Source organism: Styela clava, chromosome 6, assembly GCF_964204865.1.
Source record: "Styela clava chromosome 6, kaStyClav1.hap1.2, whole genome shotgun sequence".
NCBI classification, from domain to species: domain Eukaryota; kingdom Metazoa; phylum Chordata; class Ascidiacea; order Stolidobranchia; family Styelidae; genus Styela; species Styela clava.
Window position 1 is genome coordinate 3079891 of NC_135255.1, and position 17041 is coordinate 3096931.

The 17041-nt window shown below is 33.4% G+C and overlaps 2 protein-coding genes across 2 annotated transcripts; one reads left to right on the forward strand and one right to left on the reverse strand.

Moving 5' to 3' along the window:
- Positions 1 to 233: 233 nt before the first annotated feature.
- Positions 234 to 4616, forward strand: LOC120331942 (uncharacterized). The gene is made up of 6 exons (XM_039399126.2): positions 234 to 592; positions 845 to 1149; positions 2142 to 2279; positions 2724 to 2965; positions 3313 to 3465; positions 3575 to 4616. Exons 1-6 carry the CDS (start codon positions 311 to 313, stop codon positions 3862 to 3864), a joined length of 1410 nt encoding a protein of 469 aa, XP_039255060.2. The 5' UTR covers positions 234 to 310; the 3' UTR covers positions 3865 to 4616.
- A 997-nt stretch (positions 4617 to 5613) lies between these two features.
- LOC120331941 (T-complex protein 11-like protein 2) lies at positions 5614 to 15660 on the reverse strand. Its single transcript, XM_039399125.2, has 13 exons — positions 15201 to 15660; positions 14783 to 14884; positions 12784 to 12822; positions 12324 to 12503; positions 11792 to 11966; positions 11235 to 11408; positions 10838 to 10974; positions 10204 to 10294; positions 9718 to 9841; positions 9141 to 9328; positions 8860 to 9032; positions 7669 to 7878; positions 5614 to 7116 (listed from the first exon to the last, which is right to left on the reverse strand). Exons 1-13 carry the CDS (start codon positions 15265 to 15267, stop codon positions 6926 to 6928), a joined length of 1851 nt encoding a protein of 616 aa, XP_039255059.2. The 5' UTR covers positions 15268 to 15660; the 3' UTR covers positions 5614 to 6925.
- Between the last annotated feature and the right edge of the window lie 1381 nt (positions 15661 to 17041).

Below are 17041 nucleotides of genomic sequence, written 5' to 3' on the forward strand. Positions count from 1 at the left end.
TCGTAGTTTCCTATATGTGAATGGAGCGAATAAATAAATCAAGAACTTATTCGGCTGATCGCTTACATCTCCAATATGTCAATCAACGAGAGCTATATTCCTTACTATGTATAGCACGTATTTACCGAAGGCCTCGGCAAACTGAAACAAGCTTTCATGATTATAATTACACGTGAAGTTATAGATAAGTCATTGTTGGAAAAATATCCTTTGATTAAGGTAGAGTTATTTAATAATGTATCATTTTTCTATAGATGTAATTTTGAATCATAATTATTAAACGGCAATTGATATTATATCCAACTTCAAAATGGATTCCACTCTTTGGAATGGGATACTATTGCTCTTTGCTGTGGCATGTGCCATTACTTCGTCATTAGGGGCGGATTGTCCAACGGAATTTGAAAACTGTACATGTTTGCAAAATACATTAACATGTAGTTTAAAAACGTATTGGAGCTTACCAAAAGCGGTAGTTTTTGATCTCAGTATGACATACTACCATTTTGATCATAATAATTTCACTATAATCAAATCAACTTATTTTACGAATTTTGTGAGCATGAGCTATCTCTCTTTAAGAGAAAATAAGGTAAGGTTTCTTGTTTTGTGCCAATTAAAACATATCTTGGCGAGAATGAGAATAACATTCATATCGCTTTTTTTTACCTTGAATTACTTTGTAAAGATATACCTCCTATCATTTTTCAAATAAAATGAATTATTTTCGAAAGTAATATGCGTTTAAACGGTGATGTCAATTTATAAAAAAAGTTAAACTATTAATACGAATATATATATATACATATGGGTTACTATGACAACATATATTTATTCATTTCAGATTTCAACAATTGAAGAGGAATCTTTTCACAACAATTTGAAGTTATCTCATATTGATTTGTCTTACAACCGTCTCGAATACCTTTCGGTCAATTTATTCAAACGTTTGACGTCATTACAAAACATTTATCTTGGAAACAATCAACTTCGAAGAATTGAAACCGATCTTTTCACCCATCTTACCACTCTGGAAGTGGTGAGGATCAATAATAACAAATTAGAATTTCTCGGAAAAGACGTTTTTATTCATTCGCCCAATCTCAGAGAATTATATTTGGAATCTAATAATCTTGAAATACCAGAAAAGTGAGTAAAAGTAATTGTTATAACTTACATTCGCTCACAATAGCTTAAATAAATAATTTTGAACAAGAGAGCTATGCTCAAATATATGGACACGTTACGCTGAAATTCACTGTGGTACGGAACGGTAACTTACCAGGAGGCTCGACCACGGAACCTGTTCGATTATCACGTGATCAATATGTGTTTGCGGAATATCCACGTGGGGGCAAATTCTGAAGACGTCATAGCTCAAAATAAAAACGAATCCCATAAAGCTCACATGAATATTTGAAATTATTAAAAGTAATAGCCTTCTAGAAAAAAAATCCATCTTTAACAACTGAAAATTTCAAAGCAATTGGTCCTGTAATCAAAGAGAAAAGCGACTTTTCAAAAACGTGTCAAAAAACAGCAACAACATAATATTGAAACGATCGTTATTTCCACTGGCATGTCCAAAAATAAATGACCAGAATACGCGAGTATCAATGAATAAGAAGTTGCCGACATTTTACAATTTCTGTTATCCATTAAAATTCAATTATTTTAAATTCATAATTGCATTTGAATAAATTTCTATACCGAACATAAAACGTTGGAAAAATATATCGGTTTGAATATGCCGTTCCGCCTTTCGTTTTCAAATAGATTTCTTTCTAAATTATTAAATATTGCAATTTGGTGAAATGAGAAATATATATTTTTTTCTCAATTGTCGAAAATTATTCATGTGTAAAAATATAAAGAATATGTGTTTCATAACCGTAGTGATACCAAAGCTCGGAAAGTTAGTAAAGTATAAAACTGAATTCAAGATATGCCATTGCATATCTACCGACACACGGCGTAGGGGTATTTAGAAAGAAGAAGAGTTACCTAGCAGCTAGCACCATCGTATACTAAAGACTAGAACAGTGCTTCTTAATCCGATAAACGCATCATACTAGAATGAAAGAAAATTTAGTAAGATTTAAGGAATGTATGACCTTTTACATATATTATTTTTATTTTAGGAATTGGCTCGAGTCGTTTAATACCACAGCAAAAGAATATTTTGTATATTTGGATGACAATCCCTGGTCATGTGACTGCAGGATGAAAGAATTCTTTCTTTGGGGGAAAAATCACCCTTGGTTTACAAAGCATGACAGGTAAATATGAAATTTAGAAAGAAAAAAAATATATTTCCTATACAAAATATTTTATCAGCAGCAGATCCTTTTTCGTTTGATATATGTAAACACTACATTTAATTCAAGCGAAAATCTGAGTAACTACAAACTTTGACACTTTCTTAACTTTGACTTCGGCATTATTTTTGTTTTCTTCAATATTCATCCATTAATTGGTAACTTAAATAAATCAGAAAGTTTCAATCAAATTAAACTATAGAGTTCTGTGAAGTACTGGTCAAGAAAAAGTTTTCTTAGAGAGCTTTTAGAGAGGCCATTTAAACAATCCAATCTACAAAAAGTTGAATAATGTACTGTTTTAGTTTCTTGGATATCTCCTTGCTTTTTAAAATACCTTCTTGACTGTGACGGTGTAAATAATCAATGTATGATCTAATATTTTAATATATTCATGTATTTTAGAGATGGAATAAGTGTTCCTAAATGCCATTCACCCTATGTACTGAGAGGAATAAGTTTGGCACAGATACCCAGCGAGGAATCCCTTTTTTGTGACAATGTGAAAATCACATCCCACGATCACGAAGTTAAGACGACAGAGCAGCAGAGCATCGAGCTGTCTTGTTCAGCAAAAGGTTATCCTTATCCAACTGTGACGATTTCTAGAACAGACCAACCAGCCACAACATCGGCTAAATCTAAAAGTACGTTACATAGTTGAATCCCAAACATTAAATAAAAAATTTATAAAGTTCATACCAAGTTTGAATACACTAAACTTTTGCATTATTCTGCAGGTCAACTTTAAATATGGCCTACTTATTACAAAAAGTTCTGCCTGTCCAATGCGATACGAAAATAAATTGAATTTGAAGCAAGATTTCCCACTAATTGAAAAAAAAATTGATATTAAGTTTAAAACGTTCCACTTAAAGAAAAACATGAAAAATACGACTAAACTCTGTAAAAAAAATGTTTTGGCGATTTAGTGTATTCAGTTACAATATATATGAGTTGTATTCATCCCTCATTTGATTATCTTGTTTCACAGACGACACAAAATTACAGATTTCCCAAGTGAAGGTTAGTGACTCTGGCATCTACGTATGCAAAGCTTCCGGTTGCAACGATGAAGGAATATCAAGAGCTGTTAGCATTAACATAAAGCTGACAGTATACAGAAATCCTGGTAGTGTGGTAACAAGTGAGTAATTTTCTTTTATATATGCAGTGAAATTTTAACGACTGGCGTCTTTTGTTGTGCACTCAGTGACCCGTGATTTTTGTTCGATCTCATTTGCATATATTTTCAGTTGTTCTCGTCAGTTTGTTCTTCGTATCAATCGTACTCGGTGTTGCTGTTTGGTTTTATCGTACAAAATACAAACCCAAGGCTGCATATGATCGATTAACAAACACGCACTACGATGTCACCGACGTAGCAACTTCTGCCATGTACAACGCAGAGTCAATACATCATCCTGTCAGCGGCGCACCAGAGATCAAAAGCGTGGAGAATAGATACAATCACGAAGAATTAGAAGAATCTGATAGCGAAGATGTTGTTGCTGAATACACTAAAGATACAGAATTTTTGGTTTAGACGTTGCTGTGGAATTTAGCAATGCAAGTCAAAGCATTTCCTTGCTTTATTGTAATGCAAATGAATTACTTCAACTAAAATTATGTACAATTATATACAAATGCAGTAAATTGGCATTATAATTGTCATGAACTTTTATGTGGCATAGCCATAATATTTATTCGATGATAATCGATTTTTTGCAAATTTTATGTTTTTTTCTAACTGAACGCTTTTGTTGAATTTTTTTATGCTTTTTTAATGAACATGAACAAAAGATTTTTACACACTTTCTCGTTAATGACACATTTATCAAATAATCACACTCACGCTTTCAGGTGCTACTAATTGTTAGCATCTACACCTTCAGTAAGGAACAACGGAAAAAGTTAAATGGAATCATAATTCTGCCCACGAATTGCTGAGCAAGATGATATTGTTTTACATATAAAATTACTTATACAGTATTATAGGTAAATATTATTGAGAAGGTATAAGTAAATGTTTAATGTATGTTTTCTTGTTTCAGTATTTTTTATTTGCCTTTTTTGTATAGTTTTATATATTTTGCATCAGCATACTATTGTAGTAAAATCGCCCACTATTTTGAAATTTGTTTTAGATTCAGAAGACTATATTTAAATCCCTCTATTTAATGGAAGGACCACGCATCGGTACCGGTACACAAGGCCTTAGATCACAGAGTTTGCTTTGCTGAAATTATCGCGGAAAAGCATGGTTGGAATGAAATAATAAACATAAAAATGGAATCAAAGTGTTCCCCTTGAATTAGAATGAAACAGAAAATTTTTTAGCGGAACATCGGCCTCTATAAGACTCGGAGGGAATTTTACAAAGTGAAAAGAGATGGCCACTCTAACCATCTTTGAACACATCTAAACACCTACCTTCGTTTACAATAGTGTTTCTCAATTTTGTTTTTGACCGCTAATCATATCAGGAGCAAAACGAGTCGCGAAGGACTAAAAACATGAAAGTTAAATATTGATTTGTTTATTAGAACAACTATAGAAATATCAATATTTCTCAATATTTGATACATCTCATGCCTTCTCCGTAACATCTCTCTCCAGTTTGCCAAAATTAGAGAATAATGGTGTCAAAGCGAATCCAATATCATCTTCGGGTTGCAGCTGGTTGTGCACTTAGGCTTCAGTTCCTTGGCAACATAAATTTGAAAACTAGGTTTAGTAGGTTCAGTGAATTTGACCCTCACCGAACATCGAGTCAATGAAATATTCCTAATCCTGTCCTGCAAAGCTTCGCACAACAAGCTGTTCATCAATGGGATCATTTAGTTCACTGGACGAACCTCTAACGCTAACATCTCAAACAGATTTAGCACCCAGTTAGTGCGATATATTTTCTCCTAAGCCTTCTGAAAAATCACGAGACTCGGGAGGGACCCCACTCTCATAAGCAAAAGATTCTTATTTCTGCACTCTCTCGCATTCCAATTGGGCGATACGCAAAAAAAAGATATCTGTCAGTTTTATCGCTGTGAAGTCATATTCACGAAAAAATATTCTCCAGTTTTGAGCAACGATTTCATAAAAAATATTTTATCAATAGATCTGCTGTGTACATCCCGCGCTACCATATACAGCACTGAATCACCAGGTGTCAACGCCAAAACTACAGCTGCATATTAAAACTACTAACCACATAATTTTCAGGCTGCAACACTAAAAATTCACCTTAGGATAATTTTTGTAGGCCTACATATGGTAATACAAACCTCACCTCCTGCATATTTCTAGTAGAGGATTTTTATTCTATTAGGCTGTAAACATTGAAGTAAATGTCAAAATCTTCACTACTTTCAGATACTCTAAATAATTCTACCAGTCGCTCATAAAATGGGAGAAAACAATTCAAAGAAAAATTATGATTTATACAATTACTGAGTAAACAAAATATATAGAGGCACCATGCTTCCATTTTATGAATATGAAGTACAAAAATCTAAACATCACACATACTATAAAAATGGTCCTAAAATCTACATGCAAGAAACAAATTAAGTTTTTAATACAAACATAAAGCACACAACCTGGATGAGCTGTCGCATTTTGGAGGAGCTGGAGCCAATCAAACCATGTTAAATGGAGCCGGAGCTACCAGAAATTTCAGTGGAACCAGCTCCCAACCATCTGATTATTTTTTAACATTTATAATTTCCATATACTTCATACAAATAATAAAATCTATTCGTTCCAACAATTTTTATAAATTTCAATTTAGAAGTTTTAAGTTGAATTTATATATTTAAACTTCAAAACCCTCCAGGAGCACAGCTCTGACATAAAAGAATGAAGCTCCATAGCTGAGTTTGAATACATAGTGGCTCCATTCCCAGGTCGGTGATTTCAAACCAGCTTCCCAGTCCTTGGCACACACAATCAAAGACCGCCTTAAATAGGGTAATGAGTACTTCAGCAAATGTCGAGATTTAATTAATACCAAAAATAGGCATTTTTTGACATTTTATGACAGTCTATCACTGCATGCTATTCCCTTTCTCAATCATGTGCAATTCTTATACAAATAATGATATCTAAGACTGAGCATTCTCCTTTCAAATATAGTTTCATCACGTCCCTAACATAACATAAAAGTGCAAAAAATATCATACTTATACAAGAACACAATGAAGTCAATTTCCAAACCTTGGAAAAATAGAATATACCTCGAGAACAAAGCGATGGACAACACAATATCTACAAGCTCAAATATGGCAAGCATGGCAAAAAGATCATCTTGGTCAAGAATCAAGATTATCAATTATATTTGCATTCTTGCTTGCTTTCAAGTTGAAATATTCAATGGTGGTGTTGACATATAAGGGAAGATGTAAAAGTTACTGAAATATAACAAAGGACCATAAAACAAACAAAAATAAAAAATCTTATGACCCATAACAGTGAAAGCTAGCTGTATTGCAAAACATGTGATGTAAAGAGTCGCTAGACAACTTTCATGATCAAATAAAAAAATAACCAAAATGAATGTGTACAGGTGTTCTACTATTTCTACTCGACTGTCCACATTCCTAAACAGCCTAGTCAAGATCTTCCAGGCTTCCAGTAACTTTGTATTTTCCTTCAGGCTTTTGATTATCTGGTAAGGCCAATTTTGTTCCCATGTTAAGTTTTTTTCTGGCATTGGTTACAAGCTTTTCTTGATCGTCTCCATTCACAGGCAGCTTTTTAGATTCTTCTCTTGGACTAGTTGGATTTGATTTTGGGATCCCTGAAATTGGAGTTGAACAGTGTAGTCCGGCAAGCAAGGGCCGACACTTTAATACCGAATACAAAATAAACAATAAAATTACTAGGAAATGAAATCAATAACTTTTAGGTTTTCGTTGATAAAACAAGTGACCCAAAAGAATTTTCTGGTGACCCAGCTCTGGGTTGTGCCCATAGGTTGGGAAACAATAATGGTCCCAAACTATCAAAGATACTCACACCTGCTCAACTATAAAAATACATAGTTATGATATTAAGGCCTTTCCATTAGCTTATTTAGTCTAACTCTAAAGCAATGTGGTGTCATGAATAGAACACATTGAAAGTATTTTCTTGTGACTCCCAGATAACAGCCCTGATTGAGAAACCCTGTTATAAACTGAAAGAGCAAAGCTAGCACGGTGCACCATTTGCCTGTTTTAGTGACAAAATATATTTATCACAAGTAATAAACCATAAGAGAAATATGAATCATATTTAACTATCAAAAATATTAGAAATTAGGGAACCTATTATTTTATATTGGAAACAACAGTAACAGTGAAAATCTCACCCAATATTTCTTTCAAAATAGGCACATAAAATGGTCCATAAACCGTTCTATTTAGATTCACAAGTTTGGCATATTGTAGCGCAACATTGATCAATTCCGATGTCAGGAAAGAAATTCCAGCAGGCGGTTCCGACAGTTTAGGAGGAGTAGTCGATATATGATTGGCAATTGTATTGGCAGTATTTTGTAAATACTCAACAGTGCGTTTATCTGAATAATATGAAGTTGGAAATTACTGAAACACAAATTGATTAGTTAGTAATAAATTTAGAATTAAGTATAATTGATTGTTTTACAGAAATCAAATTTAAAATAAATCATGATAAACCTGACACATCGATATCTAGCTGGAATCAAAAATATCAAAATAAGACACCGCTTATTTTAATACAGTGATTTTTATCATAATTGGTTCCTGATGGCATAGAACAAACTATGCCCGCAGGCCGGATCCGGCCTGTGGCGTCCTTTCAGCTGTGATAAAATAGGCTAAAATTCTAGACCGGGACGCAGCGTTTCTGTGAAGGATGCACTCGTAAACTTGTGGCACGTGCTTTCGGCGAAACAGTAGCTGTGTACGTTTCTCATGCTAAAATAAACGTCGAACATGCATTTTGCACTAATAGTACAAGTCACATTACCTTTTGTACCGCTTACATGCGGATATTCATGACAGCAATTGTCATGTTAACAGCTAACCTCGGGATAGTTGTTAGACATATTGTATTTTTGTTTTGCTATGATGTTTTTGATCTATATTCTGCTGTATAGAATTTTATATTTCAAGACTTCAGAAATGTGAAATTTATATTGTTGAATAAATTGAATGGATTTTCCAACTTTTGGGAATTTATTGTATTGCATTGACAAAAATATTTGTCAGGCCTGTTTCAACACAGTTTGAGTCATACCTGGCCCGCAGTCAAAAAAAGTTTGGTGACCCCTGGCATAGAAGAAGGTACGGAATTTTACTGCCCACATTCTCAATATCAGCCCATTAGATACATTAGTATTGAAAAAGTCAGAGTGGTGGTTTCATATATATTTTAAAAAGAACTCTATTCTAGCATTCTCTTGTCGAAATATTGGGAAAAATTGACGGTAGTGTGAAAAATCAGATTTTGAAGCAATATTGCAAGCATTCTATTGCAAGCTTCGTTTTAGAACAGCAAAAACATTCAATCAACTCACAGAGTACTCTGTAGACAGGATGTGTGTGCAAAGCTTCAAGTTCGATGATTTTATTTTTCAGGAAAGACTCTTTTTCATCTGAAACACATCTTCCAATTTCTGACCCTTTTCCTTCCGCATAAGTCACTGCTTCCTTCCAACATTGAATAGAAATCCCATCCAATGTGTCTTTCCTGATAAAACAGTCAAAATTTCAAATAAATCATACAATTTTTCTCAATTGGGTTGCAATCACGTCATAAACAATCTTATATGTGACTTACTATTTAACTACAACTTACAATTTCTGATCGGAAACATCTGCTGTTAATGTAATCAAAATCATTTTTATTCGGTTGAGAAATTTCTGATGCGAGGCAAGCGGTTGGCCAAACACTCCACAACTGGTAATCATGATAGTTGACACAAGAACTAACTGATTTACTTGACGTTGAATTGATTCTATTCTTTTCTGATCCATTTCAAGAGTCTTAAATAATAATAAAATTATATAATTATTCATCTTATAAGCAAGCTGTTTTTAAAATTTTACCTGCCAGCCAGACAGATTACTTCTATACCTTACCAGTGAGGTAAAAATGCTAAATTTCGCTGAGGTCCATCTCAGAAGAAAAATTGACACTTGGGAACAACAAACCAATAATTTTTCAAGGGTGTGTATATAACAACAAATAGACAGCAGGTAATTTCCCATGAGCGGCATACCTTCATATTGGATTTCAGAAATTTAGTACATGAAGTCAAAGATTAAAGTTCTTGTGTGTATATGTATATACAAGATCTGATTTCAAATTTGGTTTTGGGTGAGAATTTGCATATCAAAACAAAACAAATCAGATAGTTGGCACTTGGCAGTACCTCTGGGATATTTTCTGGTTTGAAGTCTGGTGATATCAGAGTGGTGAATGATGCTTTTAAAACAGATAGTGGTGACAAAGCTGACTTTTTCTTCTGCTCAAATATTTGCTTTTCTTCTATAGAACTGAGACAAGTTTGAATATAAAATTAGAAACAACGAATAACATACTGAAAATAGTCTATCAAAGATTTTTACAGACTAAAAGATTAGTTGAATGGCAAAAGCTAATTGAATCATCAATTTTCTAAAATACAGGATTTAATTTCACTCACCACCCCAACTGAACTAAGGTATATTTTTTTACAAAGCACAAGCTTCAAATATAATTTAACTTTACATGATTTTTCGAATAATAATTATTATTAAATCAATTCAAATTTGTTGATTATTCTTCATGTTGAATAAATGCATTCAGTACACAAACTGAAATATTTATATTCAGACATTCAAATTTTTTACAACAGTGCAAATATTGTGCAAATTACTTGAGATTTAATGTAGACTCGAGTTGATCCAAGCTTTCACGTAATTCACCATACGTCATAGTTAGCCATTTCCGTGTTTTCTTCAACCCATCTAAATAAATTACACATTAGTAAATACTGTTTAAATTCTATACAATTTCTTGTATGTACTATACCCAGGTACAAGATTTCAAAATTATCTTCAAGAATCGATCGACCTCTAAGTTTTCATAAGTTAATCGTGGTTAAAAACTTGAATCAAGCATTCAATATTATGTGACATTGAGCTGAAATGAAATGCAAATTATTGGCCTCTGTTTTTTCCAATGATGTAGGCTATATCAAAATTGGAACATCGTCAGGCTAGCTAACACTCCAATGCTTGAGGGATATAAGGATATATCTCAGATGTAGTAAATAAATTGCGAAAGGGTTATAGATTCCATATTGCATGCTAATCACATTACACTAGGCCACACAAAAATGTAAAAATTACCTATTACCTGATAAAAAACGCTACATTAAGATACTTCGTATCATACAAAATCATTACATTTTTAATCAATTCTAGCTGAAGACAAATTTGAAAAGACAAAGTTGAATTTCAAGTGGATTTTAAAACAATTGCATTCAATGCTTTACAGTAAAAACATACCTGGTGATTCCTGAACCAGAGCAGCAAATTGTGAACGTTCATATTCAAATTGTTGTTGTTGAATATGTGGTTGTATTGACTTTATTGCGTGATTCGCTAAATCAATCTTCATCAAATCTAAAGCTTTGTGGATTTCCCTGTGATAAATTAAAATAAATTGCATCAATTATCTACTAAAATGTCATCAAATTTTCAAATAAAATTCCTAGTATACATTAATATATCTTGAATGATTGAATCTACCATAATATCATGGCTAAAGATGTAAATTTCAATCTTCAAATCTCGTACAGTATAATATAATGTCACATTTTCTTATGACAAACATACCGTAAGTTATTTTGTATATACAAGGGAAAATTCCAAATTTAAAACTGAAAACTATTGCAGCCATTACCTAAACATGTCAACAACATCCTCTATTGATCTCAGTGCGGCAACCTGGTCATCTCGAACAGGTGCACAAATTGCTGCCATTGTGTCAATGATAAATAATGCTATACCCTTCACATCCAATACATCATTTTGTGCTTGTTGTTGGAATAATTCTATGTCCATATATTCCTGTATTCTAAATTATAAAATCATTTTGATTTTGCATATAATAAAATTACTTTGAAATTTTTTATCATCATTTTGTGAATAAAAAATCGTTCTATTATGAACCCAAAGCAACATACATTAACAACTGATTAGTGTGTGAACTACATAAGCAATATCCAAAGAATTCAGTTGATACCAATTTCAAAATTTGTATTTGAAAAAGTGTAAAAGATCATAATCCATGTCAAAATTTACAAAACATTATAACACATCATAATTTTGTTGGTGAACAGATTTCTTCCAGGTAATTAGAATCTAATTTGTTGCAAAGAAGAATTCCAAAATAATGTAGAATTTGAATCTGGACATCCTCAGTAAACATAATATCAAATTACAAAGCAACAAACATACCTTTCATGGAATGAAGTCACTCTGTTTGCGGGTAAAAGTGACAACAAGATATCTTTGATCTCTTGTAACAGTGTAAATGCGTGGTCATATTTCGGCGGATTACTTTCAAGACTCACTCGTACACAATCCCAAAATGATTTTTGAACAATATCTTTAACTGCTTTCTCCATTCTTACTGTGTCATAATAAAATATGTAATTACATACCAAATTTCAAATCATATTCTCTTCAGTCAGTGATAGCATATTATTTGACAGACTTTTCTCTTATGACCCAGACATTCATGAAACTCACCTAACAAGCTAACATCAAAAGAACCCGGATAGAAGACTGTGCCAATTATGTACTTTTGCACAGTGGTTTCCGTGCTGAATTTCGTTGTGTCAGTAAATTCTATAGATAGGCCTATGTTTATTTACAGACATAATATTAGGAATTAAATGCCGACTGCTCTAATTGTACAGATCTCCGAGTATATAAACAGTAGTATGTATATGCAATAAATCAATTATTTTACTAAAGTTGAGATTACTTTTGTTAGCTTCAGGCGACTTGTCATAAAGTGGAGGTGACGTTGAATCAACAGACGACTCTGACAATCTGAAATCCTTATCCACTGCAATTTCATGAGCCAGTTTCATTCTGTAGGCTATATCTTCATTTGCCAGTTTTTCTTTTAATGTCGAAATTATTTTTTTTCGGGGTGGAGATGCTGAAATTCACGAATATATTCTATCAAAATCAGAGTTGTGTGACAAGGATATTACTTGTTTGGTTAATGCCAAATGAGAAAATTTATTACACAAGCCTCTGTGTCCAACTGCAGTCATTTTACCAATGCTCTAGTGAGATACAATAAATATTTAAATATCAATCTTTGAGTAGTTGTACTTAATTTGCATTCAAAAGTTAAGATTCTACATGATTGAAAATGTGAACAAACAATTTTACAAATATTTGTCGCACATACTGCATATGCTTATCTGACTTACTGCTTGGTGAGTCATCCTGTTGGGCGTTTTCGTAACTTCCTGAAATAATAAAGATAATACAATATTAGCGATATTATTATATTAATAAACGCATTCCAAAATGATTAATATCACACACAATAAGCAAATAATTTATTACTGTCTCTTTACCATAGCAATGATAGCATTTTAAAACTTCCCAAAGGGAGTTGGAAAGAAGGATAAATATAACAATAGTTGGATAATGTATATATAAAATAGAAATTCCTACAAATGCAAATTAACTTAATTAATACAATATAGCCACCCTGTATAAATCCAGTAATTTAATCCTGTATAAACTGGTCATTTCCGGTTCATTCAATTTCAAATAAATGCCAAACCACATTCAAAAAGGTAATCAATATCAATACATCAAACCACTCATTCTTAATGATAGAAGTATCTTTACAACAAGTAAAACCTTGTTTTGCTGCATAATAGCTGACAGCAATTCGATATGATTCAACTTCAATAAGCTATTTATTATCAACTAAGAGTACTCATAGCATACTTTATACATAATAATAGACTAGAACAGTGGTTCTTAAACTTTTTCGAGCGCGACCCAAATCTGAGTTTTATGAATACTCGCGACCCAATCCTAAATAACGCAAAATGTGTTTTTAATGTTACTACAGTTTGACTCAAATACAGACAACTATTTATTAGAAACAGTCCATTGACTCCGTGAGATTGATGAAACTGAAATTTCCTTTTCATTATATCTTCAATACACAGCTCTATTTTACCTAACGCAATACGCAAGTTGTCACGGGTATCGAGGCGATTGCGAGCTTAGTTTTGATAACCGTCAGTGCCAAATATCCTCGCTCGCACAAGTGCCTTGTCGCGAATTGTAGCAGAAAAGGCGTCCGCTGTTCGTCGCAAACACGACATCCTAGCTGGCCTTCGGTATCTCTCGCAATATACAACTTTTTACTCATCAAATGTGCACACACTGCTTCGTTCGCGGTAAATGGTGCCTCGAGATGAAGTCACATTTTCTCTAGATATTGAATAATCTAATGTCGAGAAGCGAGCTTCTTCATTGCGTCGTCTATTACAATTTACATTACCAAAAAGACACCCATTTTTGGGTATTTTAATCCACTAAGACGACATTCCACGCGGTCAACACAACGACAAGCGACGTGCATGGTTACCGATACCATAAAAATAATACACATGACTGGCATATCAGAATTGTGATGTAACAATGAGCTCAAGACAGTTCTTTCCGTTGAAATTTTGTATTCCATTATTTTTAAATAACAGAATTTAAAAGCTAAATTGAAACATTGGGAAAGCTGAAAATTCGTCCATCTCCTCTTAGATTGCCCTTGCATTGACGACCTTGTCGCGACCCATTTTTAAACCTTCCGCGACCCATGTTTGGGTCGCGACCCATACTTTAAGAACCACTGGACTAGAACTAGACCAGGGCTACAAAACTGGCGAACCGCGGTCCGAATTCTTTCGACCTTATTCGATTCGGACCGCGCCTAATTCTTTATTTTGAATTATTAACCGCATTTTTGAAGTTTCCTTCTATAAAATCACTTTTATAGATTTAAATATATATGAAAATACCTATAACACAATAATAAACAGACTTGATTAGCTAATAACCACTAGTCAGCAGAGGGAGTGCGTGTTTAAGGGTGCTGAAATCTAATTTCTGGAAAGACCGGACCCAAATATTTTTGAAGTTTGGTATGCGGATCTTCGATAAAAATAGGTGAGTAGCCCTGGACTAGAACATTGATCCAAATAGTATAATATATTATAATAACAGAATATTGAACATGGATGAAGTTGCTTTTTAAACCCAATCAGTTACTAGTAATTAATGTTAAAGCAGTTACAAACCAAATTGAAATTGTAAAAAAATGCAGGTTTTCTTGTAATTGTTGAATCCAAGCTTGCACAAATCAATTACAATTTTTCAAACTAACATTATCAAAAGTAAAATACAGACCTGTAGTAGCTTTGGTGACGTCAATTGCTTTGCTGTGTGTTTTATCAGAATTCGGTGACATATTCTTTGTAACAGTAACTTCTCGAGAACGCTTTGTTACACCTAAAAATACCATACCGCCATACAATACTGCCATAATGCAATCAAAAGGTTGGCAAACCAGTAATGTCCGCCGGAATATTGAACTAGTTTTACATATAGAAAAATATGAAATGAACCTGACTTCTTCCTGTATTCAGATATTCGACATTTCATAGATCAACTCGGTTGAATATTATTAAAATTTCAAAGAAAAAATGTGGACTGACAATTAACATGAGATTGATTGTTAAATTTGTGATGTCTTTAACATACGCATGGTACCTACAGTATTACAGTATTATAACAGTATCTACCACTTACAGACTTCTGGACTTACCAGTATCCACATCTGTTTCATTCTGATTTTCTTCTTCATTTGTCTTGGATGCAACATTATCGGCCATATTTTCAGATCTACTGCAGTATTGAGATATTCCTCACAAAAGTTTCAATAAACTCAAGACTTGCAAGAAAATAATTTTTCTTCCCTGATGTGTTTTAAATTAACCCTAACAACTGTTACCTATCTCTACCTGCAGACCTGACTACACGAGACCCTTAACTTAGGCCTTGCCGTATCTTAGCTTTTTACCTTACTACAGTATTATAAAGTGAAATAAACAAAAACAACAGATGATTTTGGCTTGGCAATGTTCGTAAAATCTTTCGAGAATATTCTATTCCACTAGCAACGACGTAAGACAAAACATATCGCGCACATAAAAAGAAAAAAATTTCCAGAACACGCTCTACAAACACTGGAAAATCATCGACGCTACAAACCGAGAGCAAACACCCTTTGTTTTCTATAGCCCTCGCTTTGTTTTGACGGTTCGGCCAGTCAGCTGTTTTCACGTCACGCTCGGCAAGTCCTGAAAGCTTCGCGACGCATGGAGAAAGATTTAGTAGGTCAACCGATTAGAACTGACGAAAGCGAGTTTATCACGTATACGGATTTTATTAACCACAATGAATATATTGACTATGACTATATACTGATCAGTGCCCCGGTTGTTTTTGCGGTATAATAAAAAATATTCGAAAAATACCTCAATATCGGTTGCACCAATGACATTAAACAACATGATAGGCAACTCTGACGTCACTTCATAAGACTACAGGCGAAAGATTGTATTTCATGATACGCTCCAATGCACATATTTCTCGTCGCCTTTTGCGTCCGTTTTCCGCTCGCTTTTGCTACTCGGCGTCTTTTTTACGTGTAGTACCTGTCTTTTTGCGCCTGTAACGAAACAAAATAATCTCTATATCTAAGAAGTTTTGCTCACTTGGAAAGCTGGAATGGCAGGCAAGCTGTAAAGAGCAATTCTGGACATCATAGACGTTTTTTCATCAGAGAAGATTACAAACGCGATAGCGGAAAGATTTGTGTGGAACATTTTGCAGATTATGACAAAGTTCAAAGTTAGTAATTTAAATGTTTGCGCTTAATCATTGAAATTTCATTTAAAGAGGGTGTCATACAAAACTATGCTGTGATACAATTCCATAACACAAAGTTTGCACCTATCGAACTTGCTTTTGTAGGTGAATTTATTAGACATATTACATATTCAGTTAATCGTAGGTAACATTGCTGGTACATAATGCACCGTAGATAGGTTTGTTTGAATTTAGGAATTTAGCTCATAGCCCACTAATTAATATTATCTTCTATGCGGTAGGTTGCAGGGCTGAATTCAACTTGCAGCCTTACCGACCACCTGACGATGCTCATTTAGTTTGGCTCGAGCAAGTCTTCTTGAAATGCTTGTGTGGATGGAAACTACCTATTTTAGACAAATTTTTTTATGAGGGATTTCGCATATAATTCTCATTGATTGTTGGCTGTTTATAATTCCTATTGATTGTGAATTCTGATTATAACAAAGAGTTAAATTTTTTTTTATCTAATTTACTGGTACGTTTTTCTTGTCAATATACCAAGCTGAGGTAATAAACAAGACAATACAGTTATGTCATCTGGGAGCAAAATATGCACACTAGTTAATAGTTTGGCACATTGAGATAATACATCGTGACAGAAAATACAAGTTAAAGATATGTATGACCATCACATGGTAATTAAAATTAAAAAAAATTAATAGGGGCTGTGGAGTATGAAAAGTTCAAGACAAAGAAAAGAACAAATGTTCATAGCTCATGAACTCTCAATTT